This window comes from Medicago sativa, chromosome 3 (assembly GCF_051527215.1).
Source record: "Medicago sativa cultivar Bolivia chromosome 3, Bolivia_mono, whole genome shotgun sequence".
Taxonomy (NCBI): domain Eukaryota; kingdom Viridiplantae; phylum Streptophyta; class Magnoliopsida; order Fabales; family Fabaceae; genus Medicago; species Medicago sativa.
The window spans coordinates 78,063,483-78,080,331 of record NC_140751.1 but is presented as its reverse complement, the minus strand read 5'-3'; the positions used below and the strand labels follow the sequence as shown (position 1 = coordinate 78,080,331).

Here is a 16,849-nt window from a genome sequence, read left to right as displayed (position 1 = left end):
AATATAGTAAGTACCAAAAAGTCAAGTCTTTATAATTTAAGGGCACTTGTTAAGGATTCAAAAAATAGAAACAATTGATAACTTTTATGTAGAAAAAGTTACTTTTTGATGTTTTAATGTGTTAAATGCACAAATTTCAAGACAAAATTTCCATTTTAAACCTCTTATCAAGTGCCCTTAGGGCATTTGTTAACATTTGCCATAATTTAAATATAATATGAAATTTCCAAAAATAGAAAAACATCCTAGCATAAATGTAAGCCTAAAATAACAATATTCATTAAAACACAAGAATGGTTATGATAGACCAGTGGGGAGGTGGGCTCTCCCCCATCCAACAGAATTTTTTCCTACGCATGAGCTGGAATCAAACCTTGATCACATGCTTAAGGAGTCTAAGTCTTTTATCATTGGACCAATTCATTGTTGGTACATTGAAAATTTCCTTTATCATAGTAAAAATTGTTGGTGTATTGAATATACCAATTCATTGTTGGTATATTCATTCTTGATCAATTAAATAAACATACCTCGTATTAAAAATGCTAAATATGAAAAACAGAATTCTCTCATTTATTCTTCTATGTTACTATTTTGTTTCTAAAGCCAAAGAGAGAGTATTTTTCTTATTTTATGAATAATAACAGTGTGAAGAATAAAACAATGAAAGTGATAGAATATTTCTTACTTGTTGATGATGAAATTCTTTAGGTTTTCTAGCTCTAATCTCACTTGATTCTTCTTACTTCTTAAATGCTGTACTTGTTTCTCCCTCAAAATTCTCTCTCTCCCCCTCTCTCTATTTTACTATGTGTAGAATCAGTAAAGAGAATTAATAGATTAAGGGAGAGAACCAATTGCTTTTTTATTTTTGACAGAAAGAGAGAACCGATTGTTACTACCTTGCCCTAAAAAATACTGCACTAACTTCCTTCCTAAGCGAGAGGAATTAAAGATGGTATGGTCGTGTGACTAGGAAAAAGAGGTTACAAGATTGTTTTCAATCTGTTTTAATTTTTCTTTTAATTAATTCATTATTTCCTATTATTTCCTGTTTAGTAGAAGAAATTTTGGAAATTTGAACAATATTCTTGATTAAAAATATTTTGACTTTGATTAAAACTGTAGATTTAGATAATAGATATTTTACACTTTTATATTGTAACAAACTACATTAATCATTCTCAATGATATCAAGAATATAACAAATATAATATAATTTTTTTTTTCAATAACATCTACAAAATAGCATTTTTATAGTCGAATTTGTTTAAGGGTATAATAATTGAAAGTGAGAAAACCAACCCAAAACCATCTTCTATTCTTTTTCTATATATAGTATAGATATAGATGTTATATTTTTGGTGTCATTAAAGAGATAAGAATTTGTCTTCGTCAACTTAGCTCAGTTGGTATGGACAATGCATAATATATGCAAGGTCTGGGTTCAAACCCCGGTCACCACAAAAAAAAAAAAGAATTTTACACACGAAATATAAGAATTTATATTGTATTTGCTATATTTTTACACTTTTGCATCCTTTGTAACAAAAAAAATCATATTTACCACACACTGTCACTTTGAAAACAAACTACTAATCAAACAAAAATGATTAATTAGGAAATCCAGTTATATTTTATTTCATAACGATAAGATTTCTATTTAAGTAATACGACCATAATATAATTTTAATAATCTAATAACGGGTACTAATTTATGCGAGTCCTAGTACTTAAAAAATGTTTATTTTATTCTATATATACGTGTTAATAGTTTTACTAAATCCAGTTAATTTCATCCACATGTGCATCTATTAATTTACAGATAATTAAAATATGATTTATTTTACTCTATTTATGTGTACCCATTAATATATTCGACCACACCGGACCATGGTAAATTTTATTTGCAGATAGCATGCATTCAAAATTTTATTTGCGGATATCATGTCTAACATGGACAACGTCGGGTAAATACACTAGTTTTGATTAAAGTTATAGGTATATATAGTTTGCACTGTCATATTGTAACTAACTATGCTTACCTTTTGAAGTCACCAACAATATAGCAACTATAATATAACGTCTTTTTTTAATGATACCAACAATATATCATTTTAATATAGAAATAGCTTAACCACATAAGCACTTTTACTATTTTTTTTGGTGGTGGTCGGGGTTTGAACCCCGGACCTTGCATATATTATGCATTGTCCCTACCAACTGAGTTAAGCTCACGAGAACATAAGCACTTTTACTATTTTTTTTGTGGTAGTCGGGGTTTGAACCCCGGACCTTGCATATATTATGCATTGTCCCTACCAACTGAGCTAAGCTCACGAGGACATAAGCACTTTTACAATAAGTGTTTAATGAAGTTGTTTCCATAAGCTCTTTTTAAACAAAAATTCAATAAAAAAATCCTTATAAACAAGGGAATTGCATACCCCATCCAAAAATCTAATTTTTGGTGGTGGCCGAGATTTTTGAGGTTCGATTTTGGTACGATTTGAGGATTTGAGAGAGATTCGATGAAGATTCGGTGAAGATTTTGGTTTGATTTGAGGATTTATGAGAGATTAGAGGATTCATGCGAACTGGAAGTTGTTTGAGGAGTTCATACGTTCTAGATGCTGTTTGGAGTTCATAAGTTGGAGTTCATATGATTTGTGCATTTTAGAGTTCATATGCTATGTGGGTTCTGATTTTGTAGGAATATTTTGGGGGAAATTTTTTTATTTTAGGGTTTGTGAAAAAAGAGGGGGAATGTTTTAGCATAAGAGGAGGGAAAGCCAAAACGTGAAACAATTGGGGGAATAATTCAGTTTTCTCATTAATATCAATAATTGTTTGTGACGAGTTAATTTCCTCACCAACTATGTAATTGACATTAGTGATGGTTTTAGCGAGGGAGTCATTAGAGAAGGATCAGTTTCGTATCAAATGTCGAAACAAATGTTTAACTCATCAATTTTCTTAGGGATTTAGTGAGGGATATTTTACGAGGGGTATTTTGTGAGGGATGCTTAAACCATTCCCTCACTAATGATTGACAATTCAATTTTTGTGAGGGATGTTCTAAATCCGTCACAATTAGTTACATAATTTTGTCCCTCCCTAAAATCCGTCTCTAATTCACGTTTTTCTTGTAGTGTTTATTTAATGGTATAATTGAAAGTGAAAAAGTCTCTCCAAACTCATATCTTACCTTTTTATTGCACTGATGCATATAAATTACGAATAATAATTTTAATGAAATTTTGATTTTGATTAAAATTATAGCTATAGATATTTTGCACTTTTATATTGCAGTAAACTATACTTCTCTATTCAAATGACACAAACAATATATCGAGCGAGCGAATATAGTTCTTTCTCAAGACCATTAATTGAGTACATGGGGTGAATAAACCCGGATTGAGTTAGATCTTAATGGGTTTGAACAATTATGCACAAAATCCATCGTTTTCTATGTAGCACCACTAAGTGCAAAGAGTAATGAGGGAAAAAGTGCATTCATAGTGGAGATGCACGCCAAAAACCGTGGTAATGGACCACACTACGAAGGAGGAAACTCATAGTCCAATGTGAGTCCCATGATCCCTTTAATAAGGGAGACTCAAGCACTACCCATGTAATTAGCCGAGCATAGTTTTTAAGTAAAGATCCTAACTCAGTTTGAGTGAAGATCATCTTCATTTGTTTAAAATAAACAAAGAATGTTATTTGGTGAGAGATAAATACATAAAAAGTAGATATTGGGTCTCACCACTATTAATTATTTATATATTTTTAAAATTTCTATGTGTCTTTATCTCTCAAAATAGAAGAAATGGAGAGGACACTAAGAGAGGATCCTAACTAGTTTTTAAGGGGTTATTCAAATACCAATTAAATCTATAAAATTTTGAGAAAAAAAGTAATATTCACGTTTAAACTAATTTTACAATTGTAAAAAAAAAAAAATTTACATTGACGATCAATTTTCATAAGATGACATCATAAATTCTTTTACGCGGCCGGTATTTAAAGTAATGCTTTGTATGATGTTGGATTCTTTCCAATGGTCCGTTTACCATGACAATGTCCGTTTACCATGACAATGTCCGTTTAGCTCATACATAATATATACAAGGTTTGAGGTTCCAACTCTGCACACAAAAAAAACTTACCCTGGCAATTTTTGAGACAAAATTAGGATTCTAATGGTTTATTAGTTTGAGTGATGTTTAGATTGCAAACATGTTAATGGTATAAAATGATTATTTGATATGCTATGTGGGAGTATGATGTCTAATTTAAGGGGGTATATGATAGAGTTTCCATAATTTGGGCGTTAAATTAGAAGGCAAATTGAAATACAAGTAATTTAGCAGAGGCAAAACGGTACCGTTTTGGTCCCTAATTAGGTTTTCGTTTTCCCTCTCTTTTCTTCTCTTCTTTCACCAATTCGTATTCCGGTCACTCTTTCCGTTTCTGTGAGTATTTCTTCTTCTTATTCTTCACTTTAACTTCTTAATTTTCACCTCATTTCTGAGACTGTTACTGTATGGTTTGGGAAAAATCACTGTCAATTTTTCCCTAATCGCAGTGAATTTCTTTTTCAAAATTATGTAATTTCATTTGGTGTTATTATTTTATTTTTTTGGCTTTGTTTGTTGAAAATTTAAACTTTAATGCTTCAGATTTATTTGTTCAGTTCATACATTGCTCTCATGTATGATTCGAAGCAAATTTTGAAGTTTAAAGTAACGTGCAATGGTTTTTTCGAGTGTTGGTTTATTAACATTACTTGCTCTTAACATGAAAAATATAGATTTGTATGGGTGATTGATTATTTATGCTTCATCATGGGCTGTTTGGATAAACAGCTTATTTGCAGCTTATAGCACAAGCTCTTATCATGATAAGAGCTTATGTATAAGCTCACATAAGTCATTTCTATAGAAAAGGATAAAATAAAGTTAAATTGTTTTTTTTGTATATGCTGCAAGTTGTTTTTATAAGCTATATTAGAGAAGTTATGAAAATAAGCTGAAAAAGGCTTTTAAAAATTGTCATGTGTTTGGTGAAATAAAAAAGTTGCAGAGAAGAGAACCATGGAAGCAGATTAGGAAGAAGAGTGGTGTACTTCGCAAACCTACCAATCAAGCTTCTCCTACCAAGCACCTTCACTGACATCCATGAAATCGCTCTTAAAACCATCCCATCAGCTTCCAAGATCGAAATCAAGCGCGTTCTGGAATCCCTCTATGGATTCGAGGTTGAAAAGGTTCGAACATTGAACATGACGGAAAGAAGAAGAAACGTGGTGGAATAGTGATTGCAAAACCTGATTACAAAAAGGCTTTTGTAACCCTAAAAACCCCGCTTTTGATTAACCCGAATCTTTTTCCAATTCGAGAGATTGAAGAGGATAGGAAGAGTTTGAATAAACAGGCTATGGCGGCTAGTATTGTTGAGGAAGCGCCGGGGAAGAGTCATTGGCTTGATGAGAATAAGGACCCTCGTGGGTTTAAGCCCCAAAATGGGTATTATAGGGGAGGGTTTGACCGTTCTGGTTCAAATCGGTTCGAGAGTTCTGGTTCGAGCCGGGGAAGGTTTGAGCGACCCGGTTCAAACCGGGCTGATGGTTCTGCTGCCAAGTTTCCCTGGAGTAACATGAGGATTGGTAGGAGTAATGCTACCAGGTAGTTTTTTCTTTATGGGGTTTTGTTTGTGGCTTTTAGCTTGTTTTGTTGATTCTGATGAAATAATGTTTTTTGAGATGTTACATTTGTGTTCTAACTATGATGTTGTTGTTAGAAAGTAGCAGGTATTATACCTGTTATTAAATTGCAAAAATAAATAAATAAAATGTTGCTGAATTGGGAATCATTTCTATCTTGCTCGAAATTGAATTCAAACATGCAAAACATCCAAATCAGCCATCTAAACTTGAAGTCAAGTAGCAACATACATTTAACATCATGTTTTCGAATACTTGAAAGAAAAGTCATATATGAAACTTCTCACAAGAATAAAAAATCCTAGTCATTTTGGAAATTCAAGGCTCACTGCAATCCATTTATCTTCACCAATCGGCACAACTGTAATCCCCTCAGGGAACACAATATCTGGAAAACTTGTATACACCTTAAGCTTGTTACCAAGCATGTAACTGTTTGCATTGGGAGTCTTTTCCTTGCTGATCTTCATTTTTTTGTTAGGGGGAAGTAGCAAAGATTCATTTTGTTTGCCATTGTTAACTTGGAAATCAGTAGGTAATATCTCGTCATCCAAAAGTTCATCTGTTAGAACACAATGTCATAAACATGTTCAATGGTCAGCATATTACACCTTTGAAAAAAGTAAACTAGTTTCACGATGGTTTAAAAAAGTGATTGATAATTAGTAAGATATGTTATTGGATGAAGATGAAGAAATTTACATACCTTCAGGGACAGGTTTGAGTTTCTGTTTAGATTTAACAATGTGTGATTCATGAGTTGATTTTACTGCTTGTTTTTCTCCAATCGAGGAAGATAAGTCAGCATATGTATGATGTCCACCTGTGCATGACATAAATATTAATAAGCATAATCACAAACATTTCAAATTGAAGGTGTGTCTTCTTTTCGACATATAGTAGTGGCCAAACTTGTTTGGTTATATCGAAATTCTCCCTCAAAGTTATTCTTAAACATGAATGCCGAACCAAGTGAATGAACTTACACTCTTTTAAGGTGATGTAAGCAATCTTTGCAGCATCTTCTTCTGCCTCGGTTTCGGATTTAGATGCCTTTCCATGAAATCCGATGCCCTCTACCTCCACAGTTGAGAAAAAAGTTGGCATATGAGGAGGACCAATTTGTGTGGTTTTATATGTTGGTTTGGAAAATCCTTCTCTCTCTGATAATTCCTGAAGTAGATTCTTGGATGGACAAGATTCATCCTGGATATGTAGGATACAGATCAAAATTCAATTATAACTATTTTTAATGCGGATAAAACACAAACATAAAAGTAAACTTGAATAAGTTCGACAACTTCAAACACAGTTTATTTACCTTCTGAAACATGTCAAGAAATTTTGCAGCAGCCTGCTCTGCCTCTTTTATAGTGTTGAAAGATGTAGGGCTTTCAAATGATTTCCCATCAACAACAACAGTAGGCTTATAACGAATGTCATGAGGTGGCCCCTCAGGTTTAATTGTAAACACAGGTGGATCAAGATCGTTCTTTCGAGCATAGTTGTGATGATCCATATCTGGAGGAATGAGTTGATTATTGTTGTTAGATATATTGATGTTGAAATAGAAAAGTAAAGTAATAATCACTTGAATAGTAGTAGCAAAAGTATCAAAGATTTGCAAACATATTAGTCAGTAAAGGGAAAGAAATTGTTTACCACTTTTAATAACTGGAGATTGTTGTGGAACTGGACTCTCCCGAGGTTTGCCAGCTTTAACTTCCTCTTTTGAACCATACTCATTTATTGGTTTTGAAGAACCTAAATGGACATCATGAACCACAAACATTAGAGTAAAATTGTATGTGACCTTCTAGTTCCTATTATCATATTGTTTTCTTTATCCTTCAGTCAACTAGGCAGAATTGTGTTACAGGGAAAATATACAAGAAAACTTTCTAACAAAGTGATATGAAAAATATGATTCTAAAATACAGAAATTTATGTGTAATTAGACAGAAACAGTTTGTAAATTCAGTAAAAACTTATCATAATTTCTATCATATGAAGCTCACAAGTCACAATCATAACTGATTAGCAAACAATCAAAGAGAACTCAAACAGAAAACTCATTTCAAGATAGCAAAAGTCTCAACTACAGAAAGAGAAAGAAGTAGGGTACTTGATAGAGGAGAAGTGAAGTTGCGGAAAGCTTTCATAGCAGCTTGGTTTTGAGCTTCTCCGGAGGAATTGAAGGTATCAGAAGAAGTAAAGGTAAGGCCATTCACAAAAACAGAGCCCTTAAAGCTTGGATTGTGTGGTGGACCATCAACATGAATGGCAGAATACTTAGGCAAACTCCACCGTCTCCGGTGACATAGCTCCTGCAGTTTGGACTTGTGCATTTTCACTTATACTCCTACTATTGATACTATCACTTATAATTTAACAATCCTTACAGAAAGTAGAGTGTAAAATTTAAATACTGAGGTATCAGTATCACATTCACATGTTTATAAGGTGAAGTATTCTTTTGTCCCAGTTACACATATACTGTAGTATATATACATGATTAAAATGACATTGAAATTAATAGGCTTATTTGATCCAATGGTCCCTCAAATAATTTCAAGTTTTCATTTTGGTCCCACAATTAATAAAACGTACATTTTGGTCCCTCATTTTTTTCTCCGTTTGCCAAATAAATCCCAGACTGTTAATTTTAACTCCAAATGTCTATGGTGGACCAACCGTAAAAGTGGTCCATCGTAGACCTTACTAATTTTTTTAATTTTAACCATTTGATCTATTTATCATAAAAGAGCCGTTAGATTTATCTTAAAAAACAGCACGTGTAATTACCGATTTACCCCTTTCTTCTTCATATCCAAAACTGAACTTCCATCTTTCATCTTCATCTTCTTCCCAATCCAAAACCCAAAACTTCCACCTTTCTTCTTCTTCCTAATCCAAAACCCAACTTCAATCTCTTCTTCTAACGGACATTATTCACATCAACAGTTCAACCACAATTTCATTACTTCAAACAAACCCTAACAAATCCAAAAAATCAACAAAATCCTAAATTAACACAAACCCATAACAAAAATCATACACAACGTTTTCTGAATTAACACACACGAATTCTTCTCCTTTGATTTCGTTCTCGCTATCTGATCACAAACCACACAACAAGAACAAATGTTTCTCTCTGGCGCCGAAGAAACAAACTCCGTCCAATTCTCTTCTGAAAAATCCTTTTCCTTCTTCCTTACCCGATTTCTCTGTTATAAGGGATTGTTGCACATGTAATTTCGACTTAGATCTCCCTGTTCAACAACTTCTTCAGATCGCAAAATCAGCGAAATCGGTTTTACGGTTTTATAGTTTTCGGTGGCGTTGAAAGTGAAGAATGTTACGGTGGTTACAACGACGATGGATAGGACTAAAAACGGAGAATATACAATCAGCAAAGGCATTAATTTTTATGGGGTTTTATGTTGGAAAGAAATTAATTTGTTTAACCTTTCATTTGTTTATGTTTTCTTCATGTTGAAAATGGATTTGATTGAATAAATTTGTTATGAATTTTTTGTTGCTGAGTTTGGATGAATGTGACGGGGATTTGGATGAATGTGATGAAGTAGCAGTTGTATTCATTAAGGGAAGGAAGGATAAGGGTACCAATTTCATGTATTTGAGTTCTGCAAATGTGACGGGGCAACGTTTTGGTTTACTGGATGAAAAGGTAGAAGATGAAGAAGAAGAAAAAAAATTAGGTGTTGGTGGTATTTGGTAAGATAAAATAGACCTCTCTAATCCATTGGTTATCTTTTAAAAAATAAAATCAAACGGTTTAAGTTAATGAGATCTATGGTGGACCACATACATTTGAGGTTAAACTTAACGGTCGGGATTTATTTGGCAAACGGAGGAAAAAATGAGGGACCAAAAGGTACGTTTTATTAATTGTGGGATCAAAATGAAAACTTGAAATTATTTAGGGGACCAATGAATCAAATAAGCCAAATTAATATTATTAACCATGTGAATATTAGTAGTACATGATAATAAACGGTTGCATGCAGAGAAATGCATTGGGCGTGAAGGAGAGAAGGGACATGAAAAAATAGTCAGTTCCTAACCATGAGGATAGTGTTGTGTAAGCCATGTGGTCTGGTCAATCTTGAAGACTATTTTGGTGTTTTGTGTATTTTTGTTTTCTAGTTTATAGCATTTTAAGAGCATGTATGATATATTTTGACACCTTGTTTATTTCACCTGTTTTAATATCACATCACTTGTTTTAAGTTTGGTTTGTTTGCTCTTTTTTTCTTCTACTTTGTCTCTTTATAAATTCTGATGCTTCTTGTTATAACTAATCATTATAATAATGTTAAGAAGTCAATCATTGACTGTTTGATTGATTCTGAAATCTGAATGTTGTTTTCTGGCTTTTTTCATTTCTTGGTTTGTACTGGTACGAGACAGTTCATTACATGTGCATGCTGCAGGAGCAGTTATCTTAGACTAGTAGGCTGCAGGAAGGTTGCAGACAATGCTGTCTTTGTCCTTGCCTTAACCAAAATGGAAACAAAGATGGCTAGAGACACTCCAAAAAGGAAATTTGACCCATAATCAAAATGGGAGATTACTATTTATCTGCAAATATGCTTTTATGTTTTACTGTTTTGGATTGATTTTCTATCCTTTTTAAACTAGTGGACTGGATTATACCACCAACATAAATTAAATTTACAATAGAATTTGGTAAAAAGTAGTATAACTTGACAACTAGAGAGTTCTAAACATTAATTCAAATCATATTCAATAAAGTGATAACTTATAAAGATAAGAAATAAAAAAAACTCTTCGGAATCAAGGTTTGGCATGCGTAACTAGTCTCAATAGCGGGTGTTGTTTAGGAACATCTTCGCTGGAGCGCCACAAGTAAGAGCTTCTGTCTGTATTTTCCCAATTTTATGAACACCTTCAGCAAAAATAACACCCATTCCCAGATGCAAATGTGGTTCAATGTGACAATGAAACGCCCAAACACCAGGATTATCTGCCTTAAACCTTAATGCAGTCCAACCATATGGAAATGTAACTGCAGTGTTCCTTAAAGGCGCGCTTGTTAAATTAAATTTCTTCTCATCAACACCTAGTTTGAATTTCCTTTCTCCATATCTCAAAACCCAAAAAATGATGTCCATGTAAATGCCAAGCATGCATACAGGTTTTATCAAAAAGTAGTATTGAAAGTATTTACGATTATCTGACCTTGTGAGAAATAAGAAAAGATTATATCATTGTTTTCATTTTTGTCATATAACAGCATTTCACAGTTCACATTAGCTATTGTTCTTGATAGCAGCAATGGTAACACATTTTTAAAAAATGAAAATATCCAAAATATAAAAATCAATTCTATCTTTTTGATACTAGAACCATTTTTGTCTTTCCCGAAATTAAATACGAACACGCACAACATCTAAATAAGCCATCTAAAGTTTTACTTGAATTCAAGTAGCAACATACATATAATTTCATGTTTTCTAAAAATTGAAACTTGAAAGCAAAGTAATATATGAAACTTTTTCACAAGAATCAGAAGTCTTCGTCATTTGGAAATTCCAAGCATGCTGCAACCCACTTATCCTCATCGATAGGCAGAACTGTGATGTCCTCAGGGAATACAAAATCTGGAAAACTTGTGTACACATTGAACCTGTCGCAAAGTAGGTAATTACTTGTGTTGTAAGTCATTGCCATGTTGGAGTCAGGAATTGTAGAAGGAAGTTCAGTATGTGAAAGTGGAGATGATTTGGGTAAAGATGAAGAGCTCATGTTGCTCATCTTCATTTTTTTGTTAGGGGGAATTGGTAAAGATTCACAGTGCATGTCATTGTTAACTTTGACATCATCAGTAGGTAATTTCTCCTGATCCAAACGTTTATCTGTAGGAATAAACACAATGTCATTAACGTCCTCAATGATCAGTGTATTACAACTTTGAAAAAGGCGAAATAGTTTCACAATGATTCAAAAAATTTATTGATAAGTAATATATACTATTGGCTGAAGATGAAGAAACAAACCTTCAGAGTTGAGGATCTGCTTGTGTTTAACAACCTCTGGTTCAAGAGTTGATTGTACTGCTTGATTTTCTTTGTTAGAGGAAGAAAAAGCCGCATACATATCCAGTCCACCTGTGCAAGACAATAATATTATCAAAGCTTAATCATTTTCATGGATATTCTGCCTATATAAACATTCAGCTGTATGCTGCATATATATAATAATGACACTCGAGATTTCAGGCATATTTTGTGTTCGGTACCGACACGGAAGCATATGATTATATCGACGATATAATAGAGGCTAAAGTTGTTTATTATTCTTATGAATGAAAGAAAAATCAAGTGAATGAACTTACACTCTTTTAAGGCAATGTAAGCAATCTTTGCAGCATCAATATCTGCCTGTTTTTTGGATCTAGATGCCTTTCCATGAAATTTCAAGCCCTCTACTTCCACAGTTGAGTAATAAGTTCGCATATGAAGAGAACCAGACTCTATAGTTGTATACGTGGGTCTGGAATAACCTTCTCTCTGAGTTAATTCTAGTAGTAAACTCTTGGATGGACAAGATTCATCCTGAATTAATTGGATAAAAATCAAAATTCAACTAAAACTATTTTTAATGTAGATAGAGCACGATCATACAAGTAAAGTTGAATAAGTTTGACCTTCAAACACATTGATATAATTTTAGACCCTGTTTTGATAAACAACTTAATTAAGCGCTTGTTGCATAGTTGCTTAGCATATAAGTGCTTATGTATAATCTATTTATATGGTAAAAACTATATAAAGTCAACTATTTTCATATAAGTTATAAGCTATTTCCAGAAGCTATCCTAGCAAGCTAATCAAAATAAGCTGAAAAAAACTTATGGACATGTCATATGTTGTTTCCATAAGCTCTGCTAAACAACCTCACAAGTTTAAGTAGATATTCTATTACTGATAAATTGGGTTATTATCTATTAACATCTAAATGTATTTTGTAACTCAACTACGATTTTTCCCAACCTTAGCTCAGAAATATGTTATCTAACATCCAATATCTAGTTATCAATTTAATGATCATAAAATGTCAATTTGGAATCACATAAGAAATTTCAAGGACACTTACCTTCTTAAACAAGTCAACTGAAATCGGCAATTCCCTCAAAGCAATTTTTGCAGCAGCCTGTTCTGCCTCTTTTATAGAGTTGCAAAATGTAGGGCTTTCAAATGATTTCTCATCAATAACAACAGCAGCTTTATAGTGAAGCCTCTCAGTTTTGATTGTAAAAACAGGTGGATCAAGATTGTTCTTTCGAGCATAGTTTTGCAGATGTTTTTTGCTCAAACGATTCGTATCTGGAAGAGTAAGTTGATTATTCTTGTTAGATAATGTTGAAATAGAAAAGGAAAGTAATTATATGAATAATAATAACAAAAATATTTATATATTTGCAAACACATTAGTGAATAAAGTGAAAGAAATTGTTTACCTGTTATAATGACTGGAGATTGTGCAGGAAGTGGACTCTCTTGAAGTTTGGTAGCTTCAACTTTCTCTTTTGAACCATATTCATCTGTTGGTGTTGAAAAGCCTAGATGGAAATCATGAACCACAAACATTAGAGTAACATTGTATGTAACCTACTAGTTCCTATAATCATATTGTTTTCCTTGTCCTAGTCATTGCTAGGCAGAAGAGTAAAAGGGAAAATATGCAAGAGTGTTTTGGTCCTACGGTGACAAAAATTGATTTTGAATGAATTGATTCCGACTAAAGTTGAATTAAATGTTAAGTGATTTATGTTTAGAAACATTCATATAAAAGTGGTTTGAACAACAAATTCAATGCCAAAACTCAATCGTAGAAGAGGCAAAAGTGCAAAATTCTAGCTTCAAATTAGAATCAATTCTACTCGTCTAGAATCGATTTGCCTCGTTCAAAAGTGGAATCAAACACACAAGAAGACTTTCTAAAAATGTGATTCTAAAATACAGAAAAGTATGCTTAATTCCAATTCCATAACAGGATTCTACGTAGTCTATTATGAAACAACATTAACCCTTTAATACCATCAGAGAATCATTTCACTCTTATGATCAAACAGTTTGCAAATTCTAAAAACTCTTCTCATAATAACTGAATAAAATGATCACTCTTAACCATAATCTCATAAAAAAGCTAATAATAAATGATATAACAGTGTTGAGTCCCAATCACCTATGCTTATAACTCATAAGTAAACAATCTAAGAACTCAAACAGAAAAACTTATTTGAAATACCAAAAGTCTCAACTACAAGATCATCATCATCATCATCTCCAAGGAAAGATTAAAAAAATTGAGAAAGAGTACCTGATAGAGGAGAAGTAAAGTTGCGGAAAGCTTTCATAGCAGCTTGGTTTTGAGCTTCTTTGGAGGAATTGAAAGCATCAGAAGAATTAAAGGTGACACCATTGACATGAACAGAGGCATTAAAGCTTGGCTTGTGTTGTGGACCGTCATTTGTGGCAGTGTATTTCGGTAAACTCCACCGTCTCTGGTGGCATAGCTGCTGCAACTTGGTCTTGAACATTTTTCACTTTCACTCCTTCCTACTATAGCTACTGCATGAACAATATGAGATTAATTTGAAGAAGATATAACGTGAACCATTTATGAAAATGAAAAGTAAAACCAATGTCAACTATACTTACAAAAACTCTTGTATGTAATTTGAATAATGAAGTATCACATATTTTGTCACCGTTATATAATGTAGTAGATATGTGGTTAAAATTACGTGATATAGAGTTGCATGCTTTGTGTAAGCCATGTGGTATATTTTGAAGCCTAATTTGGTATTTTGTGTATTTTGTCTTTTTGTTTATAGCATTTTTTATAAGAAACATTCGTTTTGAGAATAAGTATGATACATTTTGATATCCTATGATATAGGTGGAAATTGGAATTGAGTGTTAGAGAAGTAATGTTATTGTTTGTTGGAACAAATTGTTAAAGAGAAAGGAAGAATGGTTGGTGTCTATCAAACTAACTGTGTTCTTGCCTTCACTAAAATGGATACAAAGTTGGAGATACTCCAAAAAGTAAATTTGATCCTATGCTCAAAATGGAGATTATTCTCTGTGAAAATATACATTTCTTTTTGACTATTTTGGATTGATTTTATAACGTTGGTTAGAAATTTTGCTATAACTTGTTTTTCTTTAAATGATTTTGTTATAACTTGTAATTATCATTTTCATTCTCTTTTAAAAAAAGAAACAAATTTATAGCTAAGCATACTCTTGCAAATCTAAAGAGAACCACAAACCTTGGTATTTAGTATTTAAAAATGTTATTTTGACACAAAATTGCATCAAACACCACAAATTATTAATTTATGGCAAATACTAACATGTACGGGTATATGTTAAGGAATTTAATATAAAAATATATCTTAATAGTTAAAGATATTATGTTTTCCAATGCAATATTGCTACTTTTGAATTTTTTAATACGTGCACTTATAACACAGGTTAACAAAATCTTTAATTTATTATCTCTTTCAAACAAATCAACCCTTGAATTTAAATGTATTTTTATGCGAGTTTCTACACAGTGTCAACTTTTTGTGTTTGTTGGTTTTTTTAGTATAATCTAACAACTAGAGAATTTTAGACTTGAACTCAAATCACATTCTATTCTACGACAAGTAAAAAGGCTCACCGTATGTGTCCATTATTATTACTTTTTGTTATTTTTCTAATTTTTATTTGTTATTGCCAATGCACATCGTTTTTTTTCTTTCCCTATAGCCTTCTTTAGCAGACAATAACAAAACACATTTAAACAATAAACATGTATGATTAAAAAAAAAACACTATTGATATGATAAAAATATGTTTTTTGTATGGTAATCAACTCCGTCAGTAGTATACTTTTTATGTTGCTTATTTACTTTCTTTTACCGTTTTTTTTTTTTTGAATGGCTTTCTTTTACCGTTTTTCTTTTCTACACTCCACCGTCCTAAGTCCTAACACACCTTACATCTCTGAATCATTTCAATTTTATTGGATATCCCACGTAGCTTACTTAAAATTCAGCAAAAAACTAAAACAATACTCCCTCCGTTTCAAAATGAGTGTTGCTTTAGCCAATTGCACACAGATTAAGGAATGGAATAAAGTAGTCAAATGTCATAGTAATTTTACCAAATTATCCTAATCAACTATTGATTTGTTTTTTATTAAAGAAAAAATAATACTTTGGAAGTAGTGCAACCATAGTATTAATTGAAGGGTACAATTGAAAAGAAAAAATTATTATTGCATTGAAAACTGAAAGTGACATTCATTTTGAAATTAATTTTTTTTGTTAAAGCGACACTAATTTTGAAACGGAGGGAGTAAAAATTATGTTTTTCTCACAAAACTGAGCTTTGCAATCATATAACATGATACCAAAAACTATACAACAATGTATACCTAACGTGTATGCAAATGTTAAGAATGACCCTAACAAATTTCAACTCTAAATTTTTTGTTCTCAGTTGAGCTAGAAAACCGTAAAGATTGTTTCTAATCGATTGGAGAGTTTAGTTTTTTTTCTTTTTCTTTTCTTTTTCTTTTAAAACAGAGACAAGCAATGTCCTATAGGTTTTGCATACTTGTAGCTGTAGTACATTTTCCATTCAGAACAATTAAAAGAACATGATCTTGGAAAACTTCTATTCTATTGTAATTCCATTCCAAACAACTATTATGATTGAGAAAATTTGTCTCAGATTTTAGGCTAAATTAAGAGTGTAATATATGGAAGTTAAGTATCTGTCTAAAGCAACTCAAAAATGGACAGCTCCTTTGCTTATAGGCTGCAAGGGAGCAGCTTTCTGAGATTTTGAGCATCAGAATAGCATTACTCCAAATCCCCCCAGTTATCCAACAAAACATACCAGAAAAACTGATAAACAAAATAGACAACTGAACAGCTTATTCATATGCCTATTACATACTGTAAAATGCATACCTACATCAAAAAAAGCATCATGTGCGAGAACAAAGGACAAACTCTAATATCAAAACATTATTCAAAATATATAGCATTCAGTTTTCCAACTAGAGCAC

The 16,849-nt window shown here is 32.3% G+C and overlaps 1 protein-coding gene and 1 pseudogene across 2 annotated transcripts; one reads left to right on the top strand and one right to left on the bottom strand.

Moving 5' to 3' along the window:
- Positions 1 to 4,355: 4,355 nt before the first annotated feature.
- LOC146940493 (uncharacterized) lies at positions 4,356 to 14,439 on the bottom strand. The gene is made up of 10 exons (XM_085754192.1): positions 14,099 to 14,439; positions 13,236 to 13,337; positions 12,929 to 13,101; positions 12,111 to 12,330; positions 11,773 to 11,883; positions 7,391 to 7,492; positions 7,050 to 7,249; positions 6,715 to 6,934; positions 6,435 to 6,551; positions 4,356 to 6,290 (listed from the first exon to the last, which is right to left on the bottom strand). Exons 1-10 carry the CDS (start codon positions 14,316 to 14,318, stop codon positions 6,034 to 6,036), a joined length of 1,722 nt encoding a protein of 573 aa, XP_085610318.1. The 5' UTR covers positions 14,319 to 14,439; the 3' UTR covers positions 4,356 to 6,033.
- Positions 5,081 to 5,877, top strand: LOC146940494 (uncharacterized; annotated as a pseudogene). Its single transcript, XR_015032036.1, has one exon. The product of XR_015032036.1 is annotated as an uncharacterized LOC146940494 (transcript).
- Positions 14,440 to 16,849: the final 2,410 nt, after the last annotated feature.